This window comes from Electrona antarctica, assembly GCF_951216825.1.
Source record: "Electrona antarctica genome assembly, contig: scaffold_58, whole genome shotgun sequence".
NCBI classification, from domain to species: domain Eukaryota; kingdom Metazoa; phylum Chordata; class Actinopteri; order Myctophiformes; family Myctophidae; genus Electrona; species Electrona antarctica.
In genome coordinates this window covers 137,609-158,798 of record NW_027638206.1, presented here as the reverse complement: position 1 = coordinate 158,798, position 21,190 = coordinate 137,609, and the positions used below count along the sequence as shown (strand labels likewise).

Genomic DNA, 21,190 nt, shown 5'->3' with positions numbered 1-21,190 from the left:
TGTCTAAATACTTCACTAAGATACCCATGTACCTGTCTAAATACTTCACTAAGATACCCATGTACCTGTCTAAATACTTCCTTAATGTCAACAAAGTCCACACCCACAACACCAGAGGGAGTACAACAAACCATGTGCAACCCAGATTCAGCACAAACAATTTTGCTCCTATGCCACAATAATGTAGAACGCCCTACCAACAGCCATTAAGAAATGTGAATCCCTAGACTGCTTAAAAACCGCCCTCAGAGCACTACAGATGGCTGCAATTAGAAACTGCATGGCCCCTGTGAAAAAATCAAAGCCCCTCCTATTTTTCAACACTACACGTTTCCCCCCCATTTTTACTTTCTTCAACCGTATATTTGATGGTTTCCATGTTTTCATAGAAGTGTATATTTGTACGTCTTTAAATGTTCTGATGAATTGAAGTTGGACGACCCTGATGTAAACAAGTCTTAGTGCTTTTCTGGTTTATCCTCGTAGTCGTTTTTGTATTGACCTGTACTTTCCTTTGAACTGTACTCATTCTACCAACTGTTAATACAATTTGAACTGTACTCATTCTACCAACTGTTATTACAATTTGAACTGTACTCATTCTACCAACTGTTAATACAATTTGAACTGTACTCATTCTACCAACTGTTAATACAATTTGAACTGTACTCATTCTACCCACTGTTAATACAATTTGAACTGTACTCATTCTACCAACTGTTAATACAATTTGAACTGTACTCATTCTACCAACTGTTAATACAATTTGAACTGTACTCATTCTACCAACTGTTAATACAATTTTCAGTCGAGAAAACTAACCCAAAACATGCAACGTAAAGAATTTGAAGTGACATTTTCATTCAAATGATGATTGTATAAACATTAATTATGATTCCAGAAGTGTTGACCACAGAGCAGAGTCTCCAACTCCCAGCCTTCTGTCTGTGAAGAGTGACCGGTCTAAACGCTTTCCTCCACACTTCAGTAATGAACCTGGACCTCCTGACTCACAGTATGTCAATCCTCCTATACAATACACACACAATGGATATTGTGTCTTTAATGAAGTTTGATTGATTTATTATACTGTCCATGCAACTCTTGGTACCACAGCACCTCAAAGGCCCTTAAAACTAGGCTCCAGACTTCCCAAAACAAACTGGTCAGGCTACTACTTGGCCTCACTCCCCGAACACACCTCACCCCTGCCCATTGTGACAGGCTGGAATGGCTTAGGGTTGATGACAGAGTACAGCCTCTTGCAATGGGTCTGGTCCACACGATTCGATACACCACCAAGGGGCGGCGGTGGGTCAGTGGTAGAGTGGCTGGATGGTAACCGCAAGGTTGCCAGTTCAAACCCGGGCTCCCCCAGAGTTGGTGTCGAAGTGTCCTTGAGCAAGACACTGAACCCCTGATTGCTCCTGAGGTTCTGGTTGGTGCCTTGCATGGTTTCCACCGCCATCAGTGTATGAATGTGTGTGTAAATGGGTGAATGTAATGCACAATCTATGTAAAGCGCCTTGGATAAAGGCACTATATAAATGCACCATTTACCAAGATACCCATGTACCTGTCTAAATACTTCACTAAGATACCCATGTACCTGTCTAAATACTTTACTAAGATACCTATGTGCCTGTCTAAATACTTCACTAAGATACCCATGTACCTGTCTAGATACTTCACTAAGATTCCCATGTACCTGTCTAAATACTTCACTAAGATACCCATGTACCTGTCTAAATACTTCACTAAGATACCCATGTACCTGTCTAAATACTTCACTAAGATACCCATGTATCTGTCTAAATACTTCACTAAGATACCCATGTACCTGTCTAAATACTTCACTAAGATACCCATGTACCTGTCTAAATACTTCCTTAATGTCAACAAAGTCCACACCCACAACACCAGAGGGAGTACAACAAACCATGTGCAACCCAGATTCAGCACAAACAATTTAGCTCCTATGCCACAATAATGTAGAACGCCCTACCAACAGCCATTAAGAAATGTGAATCCCTAGACTGCTTAAAAACCGCCCTCAGAGCACTACAGATGGCTGCAATTAGAAACTGCATGGCCCCTGTGAAAAAATCAAAGCCCCCCCTATTTTTTCAACACTACACGTTTCCCCCCCATTTTTACTTTCTTCAACCGTATATTTGATGGTTTCCATGTTTTCATAGAAGTGTATATTTGTACGTCTTTAAATGTTCTGATGAATTGAAGTTGGACGACCCTGATGTAAACAAGTCTTAGTGCTTTTCTGGTTTATCCTCGTAGTCGTTTTTGTATTGACCTGTACTTTCCTTTGAACTGTACTCATTCTACCAACTGTTAATACAATTTGAACTGTACTCATTCTACCAACTGTTAATACAATTTGAACTGTACTCATTCTACCAACTGTTAATACAATTTGAACTGTACTCATTCTACCAACTGTTAATACAATTTGAACTGTACTCATTCTACCAACTGTCAATACAATTTGAACTGTACTCATTCTACCAACTGTTAATACAATTTGAACTGTACTCATTCTACCAACTGTTAATACAATTTTCAGTCGAGAAAACGAACCCAAAACATGCAACGTAAAGAATTTGAAGTGACATTTTCATTCACATGATGATTGTATAAACATTAATTATGATTCCAGAAGTGTTGACCACAGAGCAGAGTCTCCAACTCCCAGCCTTCTGTCTGTGAAGAGTGACCGGTCTAAACGCTTTCCTCCACACTTCAGTAATGAACCTGGACCTCCTGACTCACAGTATGTCAATCCTCCTATACAATACACACACAATGGATATTGTGTCTTTAATGAAGTTTGATTGATTGATTGATTTATTATACTGTCCATGCAACTCTTGGTACCACAGCACCTCAAAGGCCCTTAAAACTAGGCTCCAGACTTCCCAAAACAAACTGGTCAGGCTACTACTTGGCCTCACTCCCCGAACCCACCTCACCCCTGCCCATTGTGACAGGCTGGAATGGCTTAGGGTTGATGACAGAGTACAGCCTCTTGCAATGGGTCTGGTCCACACGATTCGATACAGCACCAAGGGGCGGCGGTGGCTCAGTGGTAGAGTGGCTGGATGGTAACCGCAAGGTTGCCAGTTCAAACCCGGGCTCCCCCAGAGTTGGTGTCGAAGTGTCCTTGAGCAAGACACTGAACCCCTGATTGCTCCTGAGGTTTTGGTTGGTGCCTTGCATGGTTTCCACCGCCATCAGTGTATGAATGTGTGTGTAAATGGGTGAATGTAATGCACAATCTATGTAAAGCGCCTTGGATAAAGGCACTATATAAATGCACCATTTACCAAGATACAATTTACAATTTAGGCATTTAGCAGACGCTCTTAATCCAGAGCGACTTACATTAAGCAAGAACAAAAAGCATGGGAATACATCACATATGTAAAATGCATTTATCGCGAAACATGCGTAAGCTAAGAACGTGACTAGAACATATCTATATAATGACACTATACATATAAACTATAACTAGAACATATCTATATAATGACACTATACATATAAACTATACATATATGCTATACTATGCTGTACATAATATACTATGAAGTGCTATGACTACATACAATGCACTTATTGTGCTGTCTACATGACATGCTATAAGTCTGTTTCAAATGCTATATAAGTCTAAGAAGTGCTGTCTAAGGGGGGTAGGGTAAGTGCTATGGGCCATGATGGAGTCTGAAAAGGTGGGTTTTCAGACTACGGCGGAAGATCGGGAGTGATGCTGCAGTTCTGATTGCAACGGGAAGTGCATTCCACAGTTTTGGGGCCAGAAGGGAGAAGAGTTTGGGACGTGTGGAGCGTTGTCCCGGCGTTTTTAGTGAGGGTACTTCCAGCTTCCCTGCGTTGGCTGATCTGAGTGCGCGGGAGGGTTTGTAGGGTTCAATCATGCTGGCAAGATATGGGGGAGCCATACCTTTGGTTGCTTTAAATGCCAACATCAGAGTTTTGTATTCTGTGCGGGCAGCGACCGGGAGCCAGTGCAGGGAGCGGAGCAGGGGGGAGACATGTGAGAATTTTGGCTGGTTGAAGACCAAGCGAGCTGCGGCATTTTGGATCAGTTGGAGAGGCTTCAGTGCACATGCCGGTAGGCCAGTAAGGAGAGAGTTACAATAGTCAAGTTTTGAAAGGGCTGTTGTCTGGATTAGGAGCTGGGATGATTCCTGGGTGAGGAACGGTCTAATACCCATGACCGTTGTCTAAATGTACCCATGTACCTGTCTAAATACTTTACTAAGATACCTATGTGCCTGTCTAAATACTTCACTAAGATACCCATGTACCTGTCTAGATACTTCACTAAGATACCCATGTACCTGTCTAAATACTTCACTAAGATACCCATGTACCTGTCTAAATACTTCTAAGATACCCATGTACCTGTCTAGATACTTCACTAAGATACCCATGTACCTGTCCAAATACTTCATTAAGATACCCATGTACCTGTCTAAATACTTCACTAAGATACCCATGTACCTGTCTAAATACTTCACTAAGATACCCATGTACCTGTCTAGATACTTCACTAAGATACCCATGTACCTGTCTAAATACTTCACTAAGATACCCATGTACCTGTCTAAATACTTCACTAAGATACCCATGTACCTGTCTAAATACTTCACTAAGATACCCATGTACCTGTACAGTACAACAAACCATGTGCAACCCAGATTCAGCACAAACAATTTTGCTCCTATGCCACAATAATGTAGAACGCCCTACCAACAGCCATTAAGAAATGTGAATCCCTAGACTGCTTAAAAACCGCCCTCAGAGCACTACAGATGGCTGCAATTAGAAACTGCATGGCCCCTGTGAAAAAATCAAAGCCCCCCCTATTTTTCAACACTACACGTTTCCCCCCCATTTTTACTTTCTTCAACCGTATATTTGATGGTTTCCATGTTTTCATAGAAGTGTATATTTGTACGTCTTTAAATGTTATGATGAATTGAAGTTGGACGACCCTGATGTAAACAAGTCTTAGAGCTTTTCTGGTTTATCCTCGTAGTCGTTTTTGTATTGACCTGTACTTTCCTTTGAACTGTACTCATTCTACCAACTGTTAATACAATTTGAACTGTACTCATTCTACCAACTGTTATTACAATTTGAACTGTACTCATTCTACCAACTGTTAATACAATTTGAACTGTACTCATTCTACCAACTGTTAATACAATTTGAACTGTACTCATTCTACCCACTGTTAATACAATTTGAACTGTACTCATTCTACCAACTGTTAATACAATTTGAACTGTACTCATTCTACCAACTGTTAATACAATTTGAACTGTACTCATTCTACCCACTGTTAATACAATTTGAACTGTACTCATTCTACCAACTGTTAATACAATTTGAACTGTACTCATTCTACCAACTGTTAATACAATTTGAACTGTACTCATTCTACCAACTGTTAATACAATTTGAACTGTACTCATTCTACCAACTGTTAATACAATTTTCAGTCGAGAAAACAAACCCAAAACATGCAACGTAAAGAATTTGAAGTGACATTTTCATTCAAATGATGATTGTATAAACATTAATTATGATTCCAGAAGTGTTGACCACAGAGCAGAGTCTCCAACTCCCAGCCTTCTGTCTGTGAAGAGTGACCGGTCTAAACGCTTTCCTCCACACTTCAGTAATGAACCTGGACCTCCTGACTCACAGTATGTCAATCCTCCTATACAATACACACACAATGGATATTGTGTCTTTAATGAAGTTTGATTGATTGATTGATTTATTATACTGTCCATGCAACTCTTGGTACCACAGCACCTCAAAGGCCCTTAAAACTAGGCTCCAGACTTCCCAAAACAAACTGGTCAGGCTACTACTTGGCCTCACTCCCCGAACCCACCTCACCCCTGCCCATTGTGACAGGCTGGAATGGCTTAGGGTTGATGACAGAGTACAGCCTCTTGCAATGGGTCTGGTCCACACGATTCGATACACCACCAAGGGGCGGCGGTGGCTCAGTGGTAGAGTGGCTGGATGGTAACCGCAAGGTTGCCAGTTCAAACCCGGGCTCCCCCAGAGTTAGTGTCGAAGTGTCCTTGAGCAAGACACTGAACCCCTGATTGCTCCTGAGGTTCTGGTTGGTGCCTTGCATGGTTTCCACCGCCATCAGTGTATGAATGTGTGTGTAAATGGGTGAATGTAATGCACAATCTATGTAAAGCGCCTTGGATAAAGGCACTATATAAATGCACCATTTACCAAGATACCCATGTACCTGTCTAAATACTTCACTAAGATACCTATGTGCCTGTCTAAATACTTCACTAAGATACCCATGTACCTGTCTAAATACTTCACTAAGATACCCATGTACCTGTCTAAATACTTCACTAAGATACCCATGTACCTGTCTAGATACTTCACTAAGATACCCATGTACCTGTCTAAATACTTCACTAAGATACCCATGTACCTGTCTAAATACTTCACTAAGATACCCATGTACCTGTCTAGATACTTCACTAAGATACCCATGTACCTGTCTAGATACTTCACTAAGATACCCATGTACCTGTCTAGATACTTCCTTAATGTCAACAAAGTCCACACCCACAACACCAGAGGGAGTACAACAAACCATGTGCAACCCAGATTCAGCACAAACACAATTTTTCTCCTATGCCACAATAATGTAGAATGCCCTACCAACAGCCATTAAGAAATGTGAATCCCTAGACTTGTAGAATGAGACATAATGATAGAGAATGTTTAATATAGTAGTATTCTGGTAGTTTATATATTAAAACCCATTTTGGGCGGGAACCCCTTTTGGTGTTAGCATCATGTTATGCTTTAGCTATTGTAGGAGAAAACTATCGCACACCTAGCAATCAGGCGTATGCACAGGTGCGTAGGCCAGTGGACATCAAAGAAAGCAATAAGGTACACCCGCACACTGTGTATCTGCTCGGCACAAGAGTATTGTCTTATTTAATGAAGCAACGTTTCGGTCACTAGGGACCTTCCTCAGGCATCTTGCCTGAGGAAGGGCCCTAGTGACCGAAACGTTGCTTAGCTATTGAAAAATAGCAGATCTACAAGCTCATAGCGCGCCACCGAGTGCCGCGCTACGAGCTTGTAGGTCTGCTATTTTTGAAAAATCGAAGAACGACTGATAGAAACAGCTTTTTCAGAAAACTGTCAGGATGTAGAAGACATTTTTAGAATCTGATCTCAGGTCAAAATGGATTAAAGTATCTATATTCTATTGTCTTCATCTCCACAGAGAGACACTCAGAAACACACCTGGACAGAAGACATTCAGTCAAACCACACCTGGACACAGTAAGACTGGACAACATTTTATATCAATTCATGAAATGATTAAATAGCAGCAGACTCATCAGATTAAATATACACATCGTATTCCTGTATCAATGTCCAAATACTGATGATATACATTTATACTAAAACAAATGATCCAATGTTATTTATTTTAGCACATTACTTTTATTTATTTGACAAATTTTGATTTTCTGGAGGATATTTAATACATAGTTGTTTTAATGATATTTTATGTTCAATGTACAGTTGTAAATGAAGCATAATGTTTAACATGTATTAATTGTCTTCTCATATCAGATGTCAGTCTGCAGGAGGATTTCAAGTTCTATAAGGTCACTTTGGACGGTCTGGATCATGTGGCATACGTCACTGAACTGCCCTCCTCCCTCTCCAACATCTACACAGACCTCCACCTATCAGCGGGAGGGAGTGAAGGGGTTAATCAGCAACATGAGGTGTGGCAGCTTGAGACCGCCTCCAACATGAAGACCCTCCATGACGTCATAATCAAGTGCCGTGCCATCTTTAAGACCCTCCTCCCTGGCAGAGACACACCCAGCAGCAGAGTTCTGACCAATGGCATCGCTGGCATCGGAAAGACATTCTCTGTGCGTAAGTTCGCTCTGGACTGGGCAAGAGGTTTGGAGAACCAAGACATCATTCTCCTGGTTCCCTTCTCATTCCGGGAGCTGAACTTGGTCCGAGATGAGCAGCACAGTCTTCTCTCACTGATCCATGTTTTCCATCCAACGTTAAAGAAGGTCACAGCAGAGCAGCTCGCTGCCTGGAAAGTTGGCTTCATCTTCGATGGTCTCGATGAAAGCAGGTTTCAGCTGAAATTCCAGAACATTGACGTCGATTCTGACGTCTTCGACAACAATGACGTCGTCTCTGATGTCACGGTGACATCATCGGTGGGCGTGCTGCTGACGAACCTCATCAAGGGGAATCTGCTCCCCTCGGCTCTCCTCTGGATAACCACCAGACCTGCAGCAGCCAATCAGATCCCTCCTGCATGCGTTGACATGGTGACAGAAATACGAGGGTTCACAGACCCCCAGAAGGAGGAGTTCTTCAGGAAGATGTTCAGTGATGACGAGGAGCTGGCCAGCACCATCATCTCACACGTGAAGACATCAAAGAGCATCCACATCATGTGTCACATCCCAGTCTTCTGTTGGATGACCGCTACCGTTGTGGAGGACCTGGTGAAGACAGACGAGACAGGACAGCTGCCCAAGAACCTGACCGGGATGTTCAGCCACTTTGTGTCGCTCCAGATGAAGAGGAAAAAGATGAAGTATGGCGAGACTCAGGAGGTGAAAAGAAAAGAAAAGAAAAAGAAAAAAAACAAAAAAGAGAGAATCAGAGAAAGAAGAAAAGGGGAGACTGACAGGGCTGTTCTTCTAAAGCTGGCCAGGCTGGCGTTTGAACATCTGGAGAAAGGCAGCGTCATGTTCTACCAAGAAGACCTGGAAGAGTGCGGTCTCGATGTGAACGACGCTGCGCTGTACTCGGGAGTGTGCACAGAGATCTTCAAACAAGAGACCGTTCAATCTCAGAGAAAGGTCTACAGCTTTGTTCATCTGAGCATCCAGGAGTTCCTGGCTGCAGTCTACCTGATGCACTGTTTCACACAGAAGAACATGGAGGGGGGAGGAGGAGGAGGAGGAGGAGGAGGAGGAGGAGGAGGAGGAGGAGGAGGAGGAGGAGGAGGAGGAGGAGGAGGAGGAGGAGGAGGAGGAGGAGGAGGAGGAGGAGGAGGAGGAGGAGGAGGAGGAGGAGGAGGAGGAGGAGGAGGAGGAGGAGGAGGAGGAGGAGGAGGAGGAGGAGGAGGAGGAGGAGGAGGAGGAGGAGGAGGAGGAGGAGGAGGAGGAGGAGGAGGAGGAGGAGGAGGAGGAGGAGAAGATGAAGATGACGTCTTCCTGCAGAGAGCCATTGAAGAATCCCTGAAGGGTATGGAAGGAGGAGGAGGAGGAGGAGGAGGAGGAGGAGGACCATTGAAGAACATGGAGGTCCTGAAGACATTCCTGGGAGGAGGAGAAGAAGAAGAAATGACTCTGGAGGACTTCCTGCAGAGAGCCATCAAAAAAGCCCTGAAGAGTAAGAACGGCCACCTGGACCTCTTTGTCCGCTTCCTTCACGGCCTCTCACTGGAGTCCAACCAGAGTCTGTTAGGAGGCCTGCTGGGTCACACAGAGAACAGTCCAGAGAGCATCCAGAGAGTCATCAACAACCTGAAGGAGATGACAAATACAAGTCTCTCTCCTGACAGATTCATCAACATCTTCCACTGTCTGATGGAGATGAACGACCACTCAGTACATCAGGAGATCCAACAGTACCTGAAGTCAGCGGACAGATCAAAGACAAAACTGTCTGAGAGCCAGTGTTCAGCTCTGGCCTTCATGCTGCTGACGTCAGAGGAGGTTCTGGAGGAGTTGGACCTGCACCAATACAACACACCAACATGGGGGAAATTAAGTCTGGTCCCAGCTGTGAGGAACTGCAGAAAGGCTCGGTTAGTAGTCATGTGAATAGAAAACCTATTGGAATAGAATCAATCTACCATCACACTTCATTACTATAATAATCAGGTCTCAAAGTGTGTGTGTGTGTGTGTGTGTGTGTGTGTGTGTGTGTGTGTGTGTGTGTGTGTGTGTGTGTGTGTGTGTGTGTGTGTGTGTGTGTGTGTGTGTGTGTGTGTGTGTGTGTGTGTGTGTGTGTGTGTGTGTGAGACACGCACAGAGAACAAAGTAAAAATTATAAATAAGATAACATTCATAGATCAATGCAAGTTACACACTGTAGTATTAATACAGATTATCTGTCTTTCACTTTGATGTTTTCTGGTTCCCTGTTCTTATATGACCTGCCAATATCTGACCAACTAGACTGTTCTTATATGACCTGTCAATATCTGACCAACTAGACTGTTCTTATATGACCTGTCAATATCTGACCAACTAGACTGTTCTTATCTGACCTGTCAATATCTGACCAACTATACTGTTCTTATATGACCTGTCAATATCTGACCAACTAGACTGTTCTTATATGACCTGTCAATATCTGACCAACTAGACTGTTCTTATCTGACCTGTCAATATCTGACCAACTAGACTGTTCATATATGACCTGTCAATATCTGACCAACTAGACTGTTCTTATATGACCTGTCAATATCTGACCAACTAGACTGTTCTTATATGACCTGTCAATATCTGACCAACTAGACTGTTCTTATATGACCTGTCAATATCTGACCAACTAGACTGTTCTTATCTGACCTGTCAATATCTGACCAACTAGACTGTTCTTATATGACCTGTCAATATCTGACCAACTAGACTGTTCTTATATGACCTGCCAATATCTGACCAACTAGACTGTTCTTATATGACCTGTCAATATCTGACCAACTAGACTGTTCTTATTTGACCTGCCAATATCTGACCAACTAGACTGTTCTCATCTGACCTGTCAATATCTGACCAACTAGACTGTTCTTATATGACCTGTCAATATCTGACCAACTAGACTGTTCTTATCTGACCTGTCAATATCTGACCAACTAGACTGTTCTTATATGACCTGTCAATATCTGACCAACTAGACTGTTCTTATATGACCTGTCAATATCTGACCAACTAGACTGTTCTTATATGACCTGTCAATATCTGACCAACTAGACTGTTCTTATCTGACCTGTCAATATCTGACCAACTAGACTGTACATTTACATTACACTTTATAGTTCATTTCCTTGAACTTGATCTAATCTGTGTTGATAATCACTGATTTTACATCATCTACATTTTCAGACTTGTTGGCTGTCAACTCAACAAGCCAGAATATGAGATCGTGTGTTCAGCTCTCAGCTCTAATCCTTCACATCTGAGAGAATTGGACATCAGTTATAATGACATAACGGATCCATCCATGGACCTGCTCTCTGCTGCATTGAAGAGTCCAAACTGTCAACTGGAGATACTGAGGTCAGATTATTATTTAAATTAGTTCTGTTTTATTAGTTATAGTTTGATTCTAACAATAAGAGTGTGAATAAAGTTGACATCATGGTATCCCACACTGATTAGAATAATATTATGGTCAGAGTTTGTGTTGTCTAGTTCACACTCTCACATCACAATGCTACAGTACAGTAACTACAATATGTGACCGAGCCTGGCAAAATGGTCCTCATCTCGCCAAAGATGAAAAGGATATTTTTTTGTGTGATTTTCGTTTTTTTCATATTAACATAGTTTGAATGTTGAAGAAGGTTTTCATTCCAACAGATTATTGATTTGGGTAATTTAATTGTATACATTTATAAGTCCAAAGTATGCTTGTTTTTTCGGTAACTTTACCTCTGTTTTGGGGGCGGAGAAGAGCAGTTCCGAGATTTGCATGTAGCTTTCGATTGGCCTTTGGAATGTCTTTGTCCTCAGGTTTCAGGCTCTCAGCTCATTAGCGTGCTTGTGTGTTTGTAAACACAGAATTGTTTAACATGGCTATAGTGCGAGGGGTTATACTTTACAGAAAATACTTACTTAATACTAGTACGCATGCATGGCACATGATGCGCTGTGTGTGTGTGTGTGTGTGTGTGTGTGTGTGTGTGTGTGTGTGTGTGTGTGTGTGTGTGTGTGTGTGTGTGTGTGTGTGTGTGTGTGTGTGTGTGTGTGTGTGTGTGTGTGTGTGTGTGTGTGTGTGTGTGTGTGTGTGTGTGTGTGTGTGTGTGTGTGTGTGTGTGTGTGTGTTGCTGCCCACTGCGCAGTGAACACAGGCTCGGCGCGCGGCTCAGCTCCAACACGAGCCATATCGGTCCCAGGCAATGGTTTCCCCCGCCGTCCGACTCCCCAGTCCCGACATATTCTATTATATTTCATTATATAGTGCTGTGATCTGTATTACCAGCGGACAATGATCTGTAGGCTGCCGCTACTGTACCCGGGGAGGAGGCGCCGCGTCGGGGTGGACTGACTGGAGCGCTCTGGGTTAGATTTTGACGGAGTGGAAAAATGATATCAAAGACACCGTTGAAATGACACTTTAACACTGTAGTAGTAGGCTCGCTAAAAACCATAACTCTATATGGACATAATAATAACATGCAGCGGGGTGTAATCAGCCCTCAACAGCTTCACAGTGTGGTGGTGGTGGTGGTATGTTCAAACGGGATACAAATCCAAAGAGTTTCAGTTGAATCAGTTGTAATTAAATCTGCCATTCATTTCAGCTGTGACCAATAGATAGAGATGCTTTGCAATGTGCGAACAGTATGAAACTCATCAGCTCCGTAACGTTGTGCTAGAAAGGTGTGTGTGTGTGTGTGTGTGTGTGTGTGTGTGTGTGTGTGTGTGTGTGTGTGTGTGTGTGTGTGTGTGTGTGTGTGTGTGTGTGTGTGTGTGTGTGTGTGTGTGTGTGTGTGTGTGTGTGTGTGTGTGTGTGTGTGTGTGTGTGTGTGTGTGTGTGTGTGTGTGTGACAACTTAGTGTTAAAGTGCTAGTGTTTTCCTTCTTTCTTTTTAATCAATATCATTTTGTAGTCTACAGTGCCCTACAGCATGACTTTGGCTAGGGCCTATATTCTTTATATTTGTATATATTATTATGATTTGGAATGAATAAGCCTTTTGTGTGAACACGTGCCTTGCCTAGCCGAATAGGACTGTATTTTAACATGAATCATAATAAGGTTGGAACTTGAGAGCCAAATATTTTCTGAGGAGGTTCTGCTTGTTGTAAAAAGGTTGAGAACCACTGATTTAACCATATTTCTGTTGTCCTTTTCTTAATTTCATAGGCTCAAACATTCTTGTCTGGTTATCAATGGTAAAACATGTTTTAACTAATTAAATAGAGTTTTGCTTAAAAGTAATCCAAAAGTAACTGAAAGTAACCCCCTACTTTTTAAATTGTGGTACTCTGATTACGTTACTGACTACAACTTTTTTTTTTGAGACTACAAGATTTGAGTTAAAATGTTCACTCTGTAAGTCTGTAATAATATATATTCAAAGATTTGAGGCACATTTTCACGATTTCTCAAAAATAGCAGACCTACAAGCTCATAGCACGGCACTCTGTGCTGCGCTATGAGCTTGTAGATCTGCTATTTTTCAATAGTTAAAACACCAAAAGGGGTTCCCGCCCAAAATGGGATAGACTGTACGGTTTAAAGTTGCTTTCTTTTCCATAACATGAATTTATTATATATATTATATACATACCACCATGCAACCACCATTCAGAGAAAGAGAGAGCGTGCGTGCGTGCGTGCGTGCGTGCGTGCGTGCGTGCGTGCGTGCGTGCTGGGTCATGCACATGGTGTGGAATGTTAATGTTATGTCCAGCAAAACATTGATGCGGTTTATCGTGTGACGGAAGCAGTGAGTTGAGTAGCCTCGGAAACCCAGACGTTTTTATTTCCAGGAGAGAAAAAAAAAGTCTGGGTCCGAGTCCACTTCAATTCGGCATAGAGTAGCGCAAACATCACTCACTCTCTGCTGATTTCTGATCGTCTGCACCTTTGTTAAATTGACACACACACGCACACATATACACACACACTCCTCTCTCTCTCTGTCGCTCTAAGTAATTAGTCTCATGTCTAGCAGCTGCGCATAGTTTCTGCCGGCGGATCCTGCCGGGAGCTGCCTATGCCATAAAAATCACACCCGTGTGAACTGAGTGGTGCAGTGACGTCACACACTAACCATAGCAACCATGCTCATATGTACGTGGGGCCACGTACAGGTACACGGGTACAGACACGGGTACACGGGTACAGACAAAGCTGGTTATTGGAGTGGTTTGCACCACTCAAAAAGCATAGGTGAGTTCCAGGCTATGAGTTGAGTGACTGGACTTTATAGATGTTTGTAGGGATTATAAATTCAGTCACACTGTTCTCATGTGATGTAGCATGAGGAGGATTATACCATCGTTTAACACAGGGCAGGGCAACTTTGATGATAGAGAGGAGCCACTATAGTTCCACACTCACTCCAGAGGAGCCACTATAGTTCCACACTCACTCCAGAGGACCACTATAGTTCCACACTCACTCCAGAGGAGCCACTATAGTTCCACACTCACTCCAGAGGGCCACTATAGTTCCACACTCACTCCAGAGGGCCACTATAGTTCCACACTCACTCCAGAGGGCCACTATAGTTCCACACTCACTCCAGAGGAGCCACTATAGTTCCACACTCACTCCAGAGGGCCACTATAGTTCCACACTCACTCCAGAGGGCCACTATAGTTCCACACTCACTCCAGAGGGCCACTATAGTTCCACACTCACTCCAGAGGGCCACTATAGTTCCACACTCACTCCAGAGGGCCACTATAGTTCCACACTCACTCCAGAGGGCCACTATAGTTCCACACTCACTCCAGAGGAGGCACTATAGTTCCACACTCACTCCAGAGGAGCCACTATAGTTCCACACTCACTCCAGAGGACCACTATAGTTCCACACTCACTCCAGAGGGCCACTATAGTTCCACACTCACTCCAGAGGGCCACTATAGTTCCACACTCACTCCAGAGGGCCACTATAGTTCCACACTCACTCCAGAGGAGGCACTATAGTTCCACACTCACTCCAGAGGGCCACTATAGTTCCACACTCACTCCAGAGGGCCACTATAGTTCCACACTCACTCCAGAGGGTCACTATAGTTCCACACTCACTCCAGAGGGCCACTATAGTTCCACACTCACTCCAGAGGAGCCACTATAGTTCCACACTCACTCCAGAGGAGCCACTATAGTTCCACACTCACTCCAGAGGGCCACTATAGTTCCACACTCACTCCAGAGGGCCACTATAGTTCCACACTCACTCCAGAGGGCCACTATAGTTCCACACTCACTCCAGAGGGCCATGCAGATTGCATATTACTGTCGTAGCAAAAATAATAGCCGATCTACAAGCTCATTGCTCATTGCTATTTTTTCATTTAAATCCTGAATATGTTTCTGCTATATTTGAATTGGAATACTAATATAGACTAATTAAAGTAATTAAAATAATTAAAGCGTGTCATGTTTGCATGTTTGGAAATGCAACAGCTGAAATCAATAACATAGTTCAGTATTCAGAATTTCAGATATAACCTGTGGGCTGCATTAAGTGAAGGTGGGGGCCCGCATTTGGCCCCCGGGCCGCCAGTTGCCCATGTATGATTCTGCAAAATATGCAAAATAATGTCTTCTAAATCAATCATTTCAGTTTTCTGGAAAAACCCCATGTTTCTATGTCAGTGGTTTCTCAAACTATTTCATGTCAAGGACCCCCAGAATTATCTGTAATTGGCCGCCGACCCCCATCTGAAAATATGTTGTTCCAGGGACCCCCCCAGAAGCAAAGATATGAGTTAAAAACGTTCGCTCTGAAAGAATATATAATCAAAGACTTGCATCACATTTCACGATTTTTCAAAAATAGCAGATCTACAAGCTCGTAGCGCGGCACTCGGTGCCGCGCTACGAGCTTGTAGATCTGCTATTTTTATAGTATAACGTAATGCATAAAACACCAAAAGGCGTTCCCGCCCTGAACGGGTTAAGGAGTACTAAGTACTCACTCACATGATTTACTGAAGTAAAAGTATTCATAAGTACCTATTGTAGTAGTACAGTAAAGTACAGGAACGGTGTTCAGAATTCACTTGAGTAAAAGTTTCAAAAGTATTGGCACTAAAATACGATTTATTATTATTTGAAGCAAATGTGCTAATTTGGGCAGAAAGATGACATTCAAACGTCCTTTGAAAATAGCAGATCTACAAGCTCGGTCACAAGGCGTGTGTAGTAATAATCAGATCTACAAGCTCGGTCACAAGGCGTGTGTAGTAATAATCAGATCTACAAGCTCGGTCACAAGGCGTGTGTAGTAATAATCAGATCTACAAGCTCGGTCACAAGGCGTGTGTAGTAATAATCAAAATCTACAAAGTACGTTTTCAAATGAATTGTAGTGGAGTAATAAAAGTATTAGCCTATACAATATTTGCCTTTGAGATGCAAAGTAGAAGTAAAAATATTGGAACATTTCAAGTATCCTATGTATATAGTATAGGCTAGCAGGTCCTTTTCATGTCAAGGACCCCCAAATTGACACTAATTAGCCCCGCGGACCCCCGTTAGAAAAGATACGCCAGGGACCCCCATGAGAGAAGATCTTCACGGCTCTAGCAATGATTCTCAACCCGTTTCATTTCAAGGACCCCCAGGTTGACATGCATGCATTAGTCTACGGACCCCCCATTTAATGGCTTTTCTATCTCTGGGACCCCACAATATATATCAAATATTCAAATCAATGTTAATTTAACCCTCAGAGTGTACACATGGAACCAAATTGGTTCCATTTGTACACTCTCAGAGTTATAGACCCATGTACTGTGACATTACCCCTCCATGAGGTTCTATAGCAGGGTTCCCCAATAGGCGGGCCATTTGCGGCCCTTGTGGCCCCTGGAAGAATTTTCTTTTTTAAATGTTTTTGTTTTGTTTTGGGGGGGTGTCCCAGATATAAATGGCATTAAATGGGGGTCAGTAGCCTATGCATGTCAAACTGGGCACCCCCTCAAGGACCACTGGTGATCCCCGGACCACTGGTTGAGAACCATTTTAAATTAATTAATGAAAAGAAAAAAAACAATTTTTCGCGCATGCGGACTCGGTCCCCAGCCTGGTTCCCTAGTCAAAATATGGCCCTCGAGGAACATTAATTGGGGAACCCTGGTCTATAGATCCAATCTCATGTGACATTCATGCTTATCAGACCGTAATTAAAATGCCGCTATACAAATGTGTGTCTTTCTAAACCAAGGCTCTGTGATACAGTGATTGGTTGATTGGTTGATTGATTGATTGATTAAGTATTTATTAACAGTTTGCAGAATTACAGTACATTTCAAGCACAACTCAAATATACAAAGACTGTTAACTGTGAGTGGACGACACCACAAGCATTATACTTGTTTACAAGAGGGTCCACCTTGTTCAATTCATCAGAACATTTAGAGATGTACAACATATGCACTTGTATATAACCATAAACAGGAGATCATCATAAAAGGAGGTGTAAGTATAGTATACATGTCTTTAAACCAAGGCTGTGATACAGTAAATATGCTAGACTATGATTTATATGAATGGATGATCCAACCACATTATGCAGCATCAAAAATAAGGAGGTCAGTTATTCAATCACAATTATGTGATCCATCATGGCTGCTATAGGGGATTATCATTATCAATGCTACGGTACAGTAACTACAATATGTGATCCATCATGGCTGCTAGGGGATTATCATTATCAATGCTACGGTACAGTAACTACAATATGTGATCCATCATGGCTGCTAGGGGATTATCATTATCAATGCTACAGTACAGTAACTACAATATGTGATCCATCATGGCTGCTAGGGGATTATCATTATCAATGCTACGGTACAGTAACTACAATATGTGATCCATCATGGCTGCTAGGGGATTATCATTATCAATGCTACGGTACAGTAACTACAATATGTGAACTAATGAGGCACAGTGATTACAGTATGTAGAGAGATGTTGACACGCACACACACGCACAGATTTTATTTCCATCTCTTGGGGTCTTTACTCCAAAACTGTTATTCAGTCCAGATATTTCATGTGTAATTACAGACTTGCTGGCTGTACCTTCACACAGACAGGATTTGAAGTTCTGCTCTCAGCTCTCAGCTCTAATCTTCTCCATCTGAGAGAATTGGACCTCAGTTTCATCTGCCTGCAGGAATCACAACTGCTCCAGCTCTCTGCGTTACTGAAGAGTCCACAGTGTGGACTGAAGATCCTGGGGTAAATAATGTGTGTTCTCTCTGTGTGGATCTCTACTCGAACATCAACAGCACTTTGTTAAATGTGTATTTCTCTGCAGGTTGTCAGGCTGTGGAGTCACAGAGGAAGGCTGTTCTTCTCTGGCTTCAGCTGTGACCTCCAACCCCTCCTCCCAGCTGAAACAGCTGGACTTGAACTTCAGCCACTTAGGAGACTCTGCTCTGAAGGAGCTGTCTGCTGCCCTGGAGACTGTCAAGTGAGTCGACTATAGGACTGTGTCCATGTTGGTCAGTAGACTATAGGACTGTGTCCATGTTGGTCAGTAGACTATAGGACTGTGTCCATGTTGGTCAGTAGACTATAGGACTGTGTCCATGTTGGTCAGTAGACTATAGGACTGTGTCCATGTTGGTGGTCAGTAGACTATAGGACTGTGTCCATGTTGGTCAGTAGACTATAGGACTGTGTCCATGTTGGTCAGTAGACTATAGGACTGTGTCCATGTTGGTCAGTAGACTATAGGACTGTGTCCATGTTGGTCAGTAGACTATAGGACTGTGTCCATGTTGGTCAGTAGACTATAGGACTGTGTCCATGTTGGTCAGTAGACTATAGGACTGTGTCCATGTTGGTCAGTAGACTATAGGACTGTGTCCATGTTGGTCAGTAGACTATAGGACTGTGTCCATGTTGGTGGTCAGTAGACTATAGGACTGTGTCCATGTTGGTCAGTAGACTATAGCAGGGGTTCTCAACCCGTGGGTCGCGACCCCTCGGGGGGTCGCCAAATTATTTTAGGGGGTCCCCAAATTATTTTCAAAAAAAAAAGATTAAAAAAAAAATAATCACGATTTTTCAAAAATAGCAGATCTACAAGCTCATAGCGCGCCACTCGGTGGCGCGCTATGAGCTTGTAGATCTGCTATTTTTAAATAGCTAAATTATAACAATGCTTAAAACACAAAGGGGTTCCCGCCCAAAATGGTTTAAGGTTATTGTAGCAGTCAATTTATATTGGGGGTCGGGAGGGGGCGGGGCGGGGGTCCCGAGACGTTGCCAAAGCATTTTCGGGGGTCCCCGGCCAAAAACGTTGAGAACCCCTGGACTATAGGACTGTGTCCATGTTGGTCAGTAGACTATAGGACTGTGTCCATGGTGGTCAGTAGACTATAGGACTGTGTCCATGGTGGTCAGTAGACTATAGGACTGTATCCATGTTGGTCAGTAGACTATAGGACTGTGTCCATGGTGGTCAGTAGACTATAGGACTGTATCCATGTTGGTCAGTAGACTATAGGACTGTGTCCATGTTGGTCAGTAGACTATAGGACTGTGTCCATGTTGGTCAGTAGACTATAGGACTGTGTCCATGGTGGTCAGTAGACTATAGGACTGTGTCCATGTTGGTCAGTAGACTATAGGACTGTGTCCATGTTGGTCAGTAGACTATAGGACTGTGTCCATGTTGGTCAGTAGACTATAGGACTGTGTCCATGTTGGTCAGTAGACTATAGGACTGTGTCCATGTTGGTCAGTAGACTATAGGACTGTGTCCATGTTGGTCAGTAGACTATAGGACTGTGTCCATGTTGGTCAGTAGACTATAGGACTGTGTCCATGGTGGTCAGTAGACTATAGGACTGTATCCATGTTGGTCAGTAGACTATAGGACTGTGTCCATGTTGGTCAGTAGACTATAGGACTGTGTCCATGTTGGTCAGTAGACTATAGGACTGTGTCCATGTTGGTCAGTAGACTATAGGACTGTGTCCATGTTGGTCAGTAGACTATAGGACTGTGTCCATGTTGGTCAGTAGACTATAGGACTGTGTCCATGTTGGTCAGTAGACTATAGGACTGTGTCCATGTTGGTCAGTAGACTATAGACTGTGTCCATGGTGGTCAGTAGACTATAGGACTGTGTCCATGTTGGTCAGTAGACTATAGGACTGTGTCCATGTTGGTCAGTAGACTATAGGACTGTGTCCATGTTGGTCAGTAGACTATAGGACTGTGTCCATGGTGGTCAGTAGACTATAGGACTGTGTCCATGGTGGTCAGTAGACTATAGGACTGTGTCCATGGTGGTCAGTAGACTATAGGACTGTGTCCATGTTGGTCAGTAGACTATAGGACTGTGTCCATGTTGGTCAGTAGACTATAGGACTGTGTCCATGTTGGTCAGTAGACTATAGGACTGTGTCCATGTTGGTCAGTAGACTATAGACTGTGTCCATGGTGGTCAGTAGACTATAGGACTGTGTCCATGTTGGTCAGTAGACTATAGGACTGTGTCCATGTTGGTCAGTAGACTATAGGACTGTGTCCATGTTGGTCAGTAGACTATAGGACTGTGTCCATGGTGGTCAGTAGACTATAGGACTGTGTCCATGGTGGTCAGTAGACTATAGGACTGTGTCCATGGTGGTCAGTAGACTATAGGACTGTGTCCATGGTGGTCAGTAGACTATAGGACTGTGTCCATGTTGGTCAGTAGACTATAGGACTGTGTCCATGTTGGTCAGTAGACTATAGGACTGTGTCCATGTTGGTCAGTAGACTATAGGACTGTGTCCATGTTGGTCAGTAGACTATAGGACTGTGTCCATGTTGGTCAGTAGACTATAGGACTGTGTCCATGTTGGTCAGTAGACATAGGACTGTGTCCATGTTGGTCAGTAGACAATAGGACTGTGTCCATGTTGGTCAGTAGACTATAGGACTGTGTCCATGTTGGTCAGTAGACTATAGGACTGTGTCCATGTTGGTCAGTAGACTATAGGACTGTGTCCATGTTGGTCAGTAGACTATAGGACTGTGTCCATGTTGGTCAGTAGACTATAGACTGTGTCCATGGTGGTCAGTAGACTATAGGACTGTGTCCATGTTGGTCAGTAGACTATAGGACTGTGTCCATGTTGGTCAGTAGACTATAGGACTGTGTCCAT

General features: G+C 43.1%; 1 protein-coding gene across 1 annotated transcript in view; it reads left to right on the top strand.

Moving 5' to 3' along the window:
• Positions 1-1,603: 1,603 nt before the first annotated feature.
• LOC306918299 (NACHT, LRR and PYD domains-containing protein 3-like) overlaps positions 1,604-21,190 on the top strand; it is a gene marked incomplete at its 5' end in the record, with an annotated part of 23,312 nt that continues 3,725 nt past the window's right edge. Inside the window, 9 exons of the mRNA XM_079531191.1 lie at positions 1,604-1,638; positions 2,675-2,788; positions 5,637-5,750; positions 7,331-7,389; positions 7,687-9,035; positions 9,279-9,910; positions 11,214-11,387; positions 18,090-18,263; positions 18,343-18,498. Coding sequence (XP_079387317.1) covers positions 1,604-1,638; positions 2,675-2,788; positions 5,637-5,750; positions 7,331-7,389; positions 7,687-9,035; positions 9,279-9,910; positions 11,214-11,387; positions 18,090-18,263; positions 18,343-18,498 — 2,807 coding nt within the window. The remainder of the gene's footprint in view (positions 1,639-2,674; positions 2,789-5,636; positions 5,751-7,330; positions 7,390-7,686; positions 9,036-9,278; positions 9,911-11,213; positions 11,388-18,089; positions 18,264-18,342; positions 18,499-21,190) is intronic.